At 38.7% G+C, this 9799-nt stretch overlaps 1 protein-coding gene across 1 annotated transcript in view; it reads left to right on the forward strand.

Moving 5' to 3' along the window:
- The window catches only part of LOC146619223 (SR-related and CTD-associated factor 4-like), a 28320-nt gene extending 20917 nt beyond the window's left edge, over nt 1-7403 (forward strand). Inside the window, exons 17-18 of the mRNA XM_085370382.1 lie at nt 5995-6133; nt 6340-7403. Of these exons, the coding sequence (XP_085226508.1) occupies nt 5995-6133; nt 6340-6770 (570 nt within the window). The 3' untranslated portion in view covers nt 6771-7403. The remainder of the gene's footprint in view (nt 1-5994; nt 6134-6339) is intronic.
- Nucleotides 7404-9799: the final 2396 nt, after the last annotated feature.

Here is a 9799-nt window from a genome sequence, read left to right on the forward strand (position 1 = left end):
ATCCAAATATTTCTGGTTTGTGTGTATTAGTTGTCCTGATATTAGGAAGTCGCAAAGAAGGGTGAGCAGCATATTGTATTCTATACAAGCACCAAGATTTGTTCTCCAGTTTCCGTGGCACCAAGGAGAGAATGTCTGGGCCGAAACAAATAGTGATCAATCTGCAGCATTTGCTAGCCTTTTAACCTCATGTGTTCACTGATTTACTGATCAGTGATTATCGTGCATTCAAGGGGTCACAAGCATAACTTGCATGAATTTAGGTTTGCAGATGGAATTATTGAGAATTATTGAAATTCTTTCCTGTAGTTGAAAACTAAAAAAAATAGGATGTCTATTGATTTTTATCTTATTCTTAAGATATATATATATAGTACTGTGCAAAAGTCCAGGTCTAGTTCTCCAGGCTTGAGGTCTTTCAAAGTTTTGCTTTTGACAACCTTCTGCTTTTTTGCTCATTTTCAGTCCAGTCCTTGTACCTGACCATTTTCACAGGACTTTCTTTTTTTAAATCTGTCACCTAACACTGATTCAAGAATCATTAAAGCATAAAAAAGACACGGAACTCAGTGAACGATCCAGTGTTGTGTACATATAACAGAACCAACTTGAAATTGTATATTTAGAGACTGTGTTACTTGCATCTTGTCATATTCAATGAAAATTATTCCCATTTCTGTAATTGAATCAATGGAAAATGCCAATGGTGACGCAGTCTGACAGGCATGAAATTGTATTTTTCGCCACCAACCTCAATTCCAAAGAGCCTGTAGCCAGAAATTTGGCATGTATTGATATAATGCAATATGCTCTTAAATATTTTGAGGAAACTGGACAAGAAGAGGTAAGAAGAAGAGGCAGGCTTTAAAATCTGCAGCAGATGAACAGTGTCAGAAAGTCATGTCCTTAAGAAACAGGAAAACAATCCAGGAAAGACCTGACAAAAGACCTAAGAGATGCATCTGGGCCTTCAACTCATTCATCTGCTTACCAAAGACTCCTATGTGGTCTTAGTCGAAGGATGGCTGTCAAGAAGCCATTTTTAAGGACGGGAAATGGGCAGAAAGGGGTGAGCTATGCCAAATTAAACAAGAACTGAACTGAAACTCAGTTTTATGAATGAATCCAAATGTAAAATCTTTAGTTTATATTATATTGGGAGATGGGTGCAACAGTGAATGCCTACAGCAACCTCTAACATACTGTGGAGGCTCTGTCATGGTTTGGCATTTAATTTCAGCCAGTGATCTTGTCAGATTTAATAAAATTATGAAGGCAGAAAAATAGCATCAGATTCTGACCCACCATGCAATATCATCTTAAAAACATCTGATTGGCAAGAGCTTCACTTTCAGCATGTCTGTTATCCCAAACACCCTGAATTCAGTGAAAACAACAAAATGTAAAGTGTGAAACAAATAGTAAACAGATAAGGGCTGCCTTAATACTCGGTACAATACTGTATCTAAACTAAATTACCTGAGGATGCATTCATACAGCAAGCGTAGCATCATGAAAATGTTCCTTATTATTATGTATTGTTATACTTTAAATAATGTAGTCAGACCTAAAATAATAAATGGTAATTTAGTTAATTTTTTTTAAATTTTTGTTATTAAATAAATAATTCTCATGAATTATATAGATAAACATTGTAATATAACTTTTTTCTATAGTATTTTTATTTTAGAAAGATTAATTTTGTTGCTAGTAGCAATGTATACTTCTGATATTGCATATGAACTTAAATTTCATAAAACTTGTATTCTTTTATTTTAAAATGAAAGGGGAAGATGAAACTTTGGGGATTCATCCATTTTCTTCTGCTTATCCGATTTGGGGTTGTGGGAACCTGGAGTGTATCCCAGCTATCATAGAGTGAAAGGCAGCCCTATATTACTATGCAGAGATGATGGAAAATGTAAACCATAGCTCACACATAACATTCACAGGACTTTAGAGGAAGCATAATAGAAATGCACAAAACTGGAAGTTTACAAAAGTGTATTTTAACTTCTAGTTGTTCATCCATTAAGAAGAACATCAGACCTTTTCATGTGTAATCAATACAGAAATCATGTTAATACCAAAGGCTTCACAAATATTTTCCTGCGACTGAATACAATTAAAAGTTCTATGATTAGAAAGGCAGTTCAGGGATATCCATGATACTACAGTAAGCTCTCGGTCTGTGTCATAGAGGTACAGTGTTTGTCTGTTTGGGTTGCTCTATGTTACTTATTTGACCCTATTTTGTGATTTGTTTTTTCCTATTTGTGATGAACACTATTTACAATGCTTCACTAAGTAGACAAGTGCTGGGGTAAAAAAAACCTTTCTCAGGTCAAACACCTGGACATATTTAATGTTTAATCTTTTCCCTAACTATTTGAGCTATTGTTGTGCGGCTTTTATTCAAACTGGACTTTGTTACTTTAATTTTTAAAAAGAGAAATAAAGTCATTCATTGAATAAAGCCTTATAACCTGACAAGCTAGAAACTATGATTCTTACAAGTGTGCTGTACATTATCAAAATACAGAAAGTACCTTATACAGATTTAAAATGTCATGTTACATTGACCTTTGACCTCTCTTTCAAGTTCAATAAAGTGATCCAAAGTGATAATAGTGCTATATAGAGCTATATAAAGCTTTGTTTCTAACTGCCATTGTTTACGTTGTGAACATATAAATATAAAGGAAAATATATTTGGGATTTTTAAATATCGTGTTACTCTGACCTCTGACCTCTCTTCAAGGTCAAATAAGGTCAAGCTTTTATTAGGTCAGCTTTCATAAAATGGTTTTTATCTTTAGATCTGTGTTTACAGTTCTGCTGCCTTTGTTTGCACTGACAACATTTTGGGATTCTAAATCTCCCATTATAGTTTGCATCCAAATATCATGTTACATTTGACCTCTGATCTAATTTTTATATTCAACATCTGCTTTTTTTTTTCAAGTTAAAATATATCACAAAATTTGGGTTAAGAAAATATTGTCTAGAGAAAAAGAATGAGCTGACGATTTAGTTAGAAATATACTGTAGTATAAAACTGTAATATAAGCTCAAGTTATTCATTTGCAATTATTCACAAATCAGTAACTATTATCCATTACTCCTACATAATAATTGTGTTGTCAAAGAAGACATCCTCCATGCAACCTTTATTTGATTTTTATTTACTGCACTATAAACTTCTTAAAGTATGTTTAAAGTAAAATGTAATACAATTCTCTTAAAAGTAAGTGAAATGATTAAACTGTTCAGTCTGGCAAAAGTGTCATATCTGACGTTTTTGTTTATGCCGGTTCAGAGGTGTGTGTTTTACTGTTCGCTGGGTATGTAGAGACAAATGCAACTTCAAACCTCGGATACTGAAAGTGAATGGAAAAACTTTATAAAAATACAGGGAGTGCAGAATTATTAGGCAAATGGGTATTTTGTCCACATCATCCTCTTCATGCATGTTGTCTTACTCCAAGCTGTATAGGCTCGAAAGCCTACTACCAATTAAGCATATTAGGTGATGTGCGTCTCTGTAATGAGAAGGGGTGTGGTCTAATGACATCAACACCCTATATCAGGTGTGCATAATTATTAGGCAACGTCCTTTCCTTTGGCAAAATGGGTCAAAAAAAGGACTTGACAGGCTCAGAAAAGTCAAAAATAGTGAGATATCTTGCAGAGGGATGCAGCAGTCTCAAAATTGCAAAGCTTCTGAAGCGTGATCATCGAACAATCAAGCGTTTCATTCAAAATAGTCAACAGGGTCGCAAGAAGCGTGCGGAAAAACCAAGGCGCAAAATAACTGCCCATGAACTGAGAAAAGTCAAGCGTGCAGCTGCCAAGATGCCACTTGCCACCAGTTTGGCCATATTTCAGAGCTGCAACATCACTGGAGTGCCCAAAAGCACAAGGTGTGCAATACTCAGGGACATGGCCAAGGTAAGAAAGGCTGAAAGACGACCACCACTGAACAAGACACACAAGCTGAAACGTCAAGACTGGGCCAAGAAATATCTCAAGACTGGTTTTTCTAAGGTTTTATGGACTGATGAAATGAGAGTGAGTCTTGATGGGCCAGATGGATGGGCCCGTGGCTGGATTGGTAAAGGGCAGAGAGCTCCAGTCCGACTCAGACGCCAGCAAGGTGGAGGTGGAGTACTGGTTTGGGCTGGTATCATCAAAGATGAGCTTGTGCGGCCTTTTCGGGTTGAGGATGGAGTCAAGCTCAACTCCCAGTCCTACTGCCAGTTTCTGGAAGACACCTTCTTCAAGCAGTGGTACAGGAAGAAGTCTGCATCCTTCAAGAAAAACATGATTTTCATGCAGGACAATGCTCCATCACACGCGTCCAAGTACTCCACAGCGTGGCTGGCAAGAAAGGGTATAAAAGAAGAAAAACTAATGACATGGCCTCCTTGTTCACCTGATCTGAACCCCATTGAGAACCTGTGGTCCATCATCAAATGTGAGAGTTACAAGGAGGGAAAACAGTACACCTCTCTGAACAGTGTCTGGGAGGCTGTGGTTGCTGCTGCACGCAACGTTGATGGTGAACAGATCAAAACACTGACAGAATCCATGGATGGCAGGCTTTTGAGTGTCCTTGCAAAGAAAGGTGGCTATATTGGTCGCTGATTTGTTTTTGTTTTGTTTTTGAATGTCAGAAGTGTATATTTGTGAATGTGGAGATGTTATATTGGTGTCACTGGTAAAAATAAATAATTGAAATGGGTATATATTTGTTTTTTGTTAAGTTGCCTAATAATTATGCACAGTAATAGTCACCTGCACACACAGATATCCCCCTAAAATAGCTAAAACTAAAAACAAACTAAAAACTACTTCCAAAAACATTCAGCTTTGATATTAATGAGTTTTTTGGGTTCATTGAGAACATGGTTGTTGTTCAATAATAAAATTATTCCTCAAAAATACAACTTTCCTAATAATTCTGCACTCCCTGTATATATAGAGCTGCTGTCATGTATGGAAAAGGTATCCGAGGTCCTAGTGGTTCAGTTCAGTTAAAAATGACCTGAAAGTAAAACATTTGTCTAAAATCTGAACTTCCTAACTAAAACCTTTTTTAAATGCCATGCCCTTTAAAGTTCAGTTCGTTCACATAGAAGTGGTGGTCTTTTTCTTTGTAATCAGTGTCACATAACCAACTTATTCTGTTTCTGGTAAAGTTTTATGAGACTGATTCCTCTTAAAATGATTACTGACTTGTAAATGATTGCCTAAATGTCAACATGGCACACTTTGATGCCTTTCATATCTTTGATCATAAATCAGACTGGGATGAATTTTAGCAGATTTAAAGACATAAAAGTCATATTTTACTGGTACCTGACCAAACATTGGTGCAATTTCAAAAATTGTATTGCAAATAAACAAATACAGTGCTTAAATCTACTGTGCAATCTACTTTCCAAGGTGAAGGTGTTAGCCTCTTGTTGATCTGTGGGCATCTGCCACATGCCAACCTTTTAACCTTTTGCAACCGCTTTAATGTTTATTTCAGTTTGATATTGTGTGATTAGCAGCAGAGAACTCAGTTTTCTGTGGATTAATGAAAACTTTGAGGAATGCTGTAAAATAAAATACCAATTAAAAACTTTTTTTTTCCAAGTGACACCAAAAAAATACCAGTGGGTGTTATCAATGAGCAACATTATGCTATGGAATCAGAAGATGCTGAACCAGAATCAGATGTTGCTTCCTGTTAAAGGGAGTGTTTCCTTCACGCTATTACCAAGTGTTTGCTTAAAGGGAATCGTTTGATTGTTGGGTTTTCTCTCTATTATTGTAGAGTCTTTACCATACAACAGCAAGTACCTTGTGGTGACTGTTGTTGTGATTTGGCGCTATATACGTAAAATTGAATTGAATTTAAAAAAAATCTTTAAGGTCACATCAGAAAGATTATCTTTTTCATTTACACTAATTTTAAGGATACCATTATATTTCTTTGTCTTCCAGTTACCACCAGTTCAACAGACAGAACTCATCGGAAGTTCGCCTGTCTTCCCAAGCCCTATTATGCTATCTCCTACATCCATGCCTCCAGCAGGAGTTCCTTTCATCCCCACAGAGTTTGATCCAACAAAGTTGGCAGCCGGTGAGAAATCTTCGCTAAATGCTATGGATTTTAAAATCTGTTATCTAAACCTAAGATTCAGTGGCAGTCAAAGTAGATTGTGTTTAAATTTAGTAAAAATCTATGCTGCATTTCTTTAAATGTTTTCTCTTTTTTTTCCTGCTGCAATTATACTTCATTTCTGTTTGAAAATCAATACAACCTTATCTTAAACTCTTTTGCAACAGGAAGTATAAAATCTCCAGAGATATCCACAGAAGATCCTAAAGGAAAGAAAGGTGCTTCTGTTGATGTCATGACTGCCAACCAGCTGGGGCATCCCACATCACCAGTAATGACCCTGCCGAGCCCTGCTATCATGCAGGGACACAGCCCGGGTATGCCACCTCTGCAACCGCCTCCCGGCATGACAAATCCTCATATGCCTCCTTTCCTCTCACCTCCAAGCATGCCACAAATGCCCCCGCAAATGATTCCAGGAGGACCCATGTTTCCATCAGACAGGTTCAGAATGCCCATGCCGTTCCCTCCTCGCGGTCCCCCCTTCCATCGACATCCTTCCATGGGACCCGAGAGCATAAATGACAGGGAAGGAAGGCAGTTCCGAAATGCGAGGCCTGGATTTGGGTGTCCACCTTTTCACAGAGGGAGGTGGTAAATGCAAGAGGACTAATGAACCTATGGAAAGGAGCGGGGTTTATGTGGAACCACTGTGACAAAGACTGCTGTTATCTGTGAGTGGTGCATCAAAAAAACTGTTTAAAATTGTCACTGCACCAGATCCCTTTCCCAGCGTCCAAAATGAAAAGGAATACACTATTTTGTGATGTGATACCAACTTCTTTAAGTTCATCAACCAAGAGATTTGTTGCTGTAAATAATGTAATTGCTTGTAGCTGTTTGTTATTTTTTTTGTATACCTAAAAGTTGTGGAGTTTATGGTTGAGTCTTTAATTGGTAGGTGCAGGTACAAACAAAGGCAATGTCTGTATTTTTGAGCATATTCCTTTATCAGAGTTTTGTGTATGGAAGAAAATTATATAACATTTTTGGTATTTTGTTTTTAGTAGACTGCCTTTGTACTACGTTGATATTTAAGTCTTCACATGGAAAAAAAGGTTGTCATGTGAAGAATATTTCATTCCTGCCAGTAGAGGGTAGAGTACACCCTGTTTCCTAAGGTCACACCTTGTAGGATCATGTGGAGTGAATATTGAAGAGTTACTGCCATTTGATCATGTGATGTATTTCTGTTGATCAAAGTTATTTTGTTAATAAATTGTCCTGCATGAGGGGGTTTAACATAACAGAAATTTCAGGAACCTTTGGAAAGGCGCACGCAGATCCTGTGATATTTGTTTTAAAGGAGTTTGTTTCATACCTTGGCGCCTGTCTTATTATAACTGGTCACGAATTTGCAGAGTTTAGCTATGAAATCTCGACAGTGATAATGACTGATGGTTGCTTACACTGCTTAAACCGAGTTCAGTCTCCATCACATATCACCTCGCATAGATTTGCTTACACAGAAAGACCTCCAGGCGCTAGACGCGCAAGCATTCTGCAATAAGGAGAAATGCGCAGAGATCTTTTTTTATGGTCTCCGGTTCTTATTATTTTCTTTTTGTACACCAAAACATTTAGTGGACAAAGTCACTGGACGCCGATTCGAAGCTGCACAGCCGATTGGCTGTGAGAAAACATAAGTGGCATTCTCATGATCCACTTGTACTCCGTCTCCAAGGGCCGTGGGCTCCGCCCCTCTCAGCGGTGTGGAAACAACACGCATGGTCCGTGGACAGGCAGACCTTGGAGAAGCGACTGGATTGTGAGACATGGATGGGCATTACCGGTGTGTGAAACATGGGAATTTCAATGTTAGAGCGCAAGCGGGCAAATCATGACCGAGACGGAGACAGGTAAGGAGACCCGGCTTACCACGCCGCCCGCATCATTAGAAGGAAAAATCGGCTCGATATCCGATCAAACTCCCGCGTGGTCCTAGCGCCGTCTCCACGCATGATCGCATCACTCAATCATACAAGTTTATCAGTGGTGACAGACGCTGCCGCACTGAAGCTGGCGGTGCGGTCCAGCGGACGAGCCGGGCAAGATGCGGCTTTTTTGTGCGCGGAGTGTTGATGCCCAATAATTCAGTCTCACCTCGGTTGTTTTGGGGGTGCAAACAGTCATGTGCTGTGCCTGAATGATGGGAGACACGCAGCTGGGTTAACATGCATGTCCAGCCGTTCGAGCCCAGTGTATGAATACACCAGCATGAACAAATTATGCAAGACGTGCAGAGCGGGCAAGATGCCCGCCTTGACACCTTGCAGGTTTTTGAGCACCTCCGTGGTCATTTGGACAGTTTCGAAAATGAGAAGCGTGTGATTTGAGTGCGGTACATTGTTGCATGAAGCACAGCACATCACTGATCCAGCGCTGTTTGTTGGTGTAATGAGACTACACCTTAGTAAACAGACCGTATGCAGGTGACTCAACTGAAAAGCGGCAGCTCATTTGTGTACTCCAATGACCTTATGTCACGTTTGTTGCAGCGTCACTGCCATAGACTGCTGCTGAAAGTGTTACTTCCTGTCTTGTCACTGTGTAGGTCTTTAGCCGCATCAGATTTCATATATATGGAGGGAAAATAGATAGATAGTGATTACTATTAATTTACAACTAGCCAACGTGTTTTTGTAGTTCATGCTATCAGGAGAAACATGGGCTCATAAAAAAATATCTCACCCTATTTGGTTGTGGTGCAGCTTCTTAGTCAGCAGCTCCTATGTCTTGCGAGCCAAGACACTGCCTACTGTGCAAGTGATTGAAGCACTTGTAAAGATAATACCAGCAATAACATCTTAACTGTTACAATACACAGCGGAAAATAACTTTTATAAAGACTGAAGTTACAGTAACAGGTTGGCTAACAGTCATGTGTTGTTGCATCACTTGAAGTGCAGCTGAACCTTTGAACATCCAGGGTTTGTGAAGTACACTTAAATTCACAATTGCCACGACAGCTTATAAGCACATACATGCTGCAGACCCACATGCAAATGCAGTCAAGTTGTTGCAAGTATTAATGAGGAGGGAAAAAACGGATCAACTAGTTTTTGGGTATCAAAAAATGCTGAATGACATCCAATAAAACAAGCCCAAACCACATCAGGCATACATTTAGAGATGAAAGGTATCAGGAAGGGGAAACTTGATTTAAATACCACAGGGCTAGTTTTCAATGCAAATTATGCGCTTCTTTTTTGCCCTGTTACATGATGATAAACTAACACGATGATAACTGAAAACTAACACTGTTCATATCTGTCTTTGGAATTAAGTCAGTTTCAAAGGTGACAGAAGAAAAAATGTATCTTTAAATGTTCATAGAAGTCATTGTGGATGGATTTAAACACCACAGGTCTGTTCAGCATACCTCCAAAAGGAATAAGGTGGGTGCCCTTTGAGTTTTGTTTCTTCACGCAGTAGTTTTTAGTTAAAATTCCCATTATTTCTTGAGTTATCTCAATATTTAAAAGATCCTGCACATTTTGGGGGGTTGTTTGGTTTGTTATGGTGAGTACCTATTTGTGGATGGCCTAAAAGCTTAAAAAGGAGCAGGTTTCCCTACATGTGTTTGGAAGGTATTCTTCCAGTGTTTACAGAACCTTTCCATAACAA

This window comes from Diplotaxodon limnothrissa, linkage group LG14 (assembly GCF_057381915.1).
Source record: "Diplotaxodon limnothrissa isolate DT_005_m linkage group LG14, D_limnothrissa_male_GT1.1, whole genome shotgun sequence".
NCBI lineage: Eukaryota > Metazoa > Chordata > Actinopteri > Cichliformes > Cichlidae > Diplotaxodon > Diplotaxodon limnothrissa.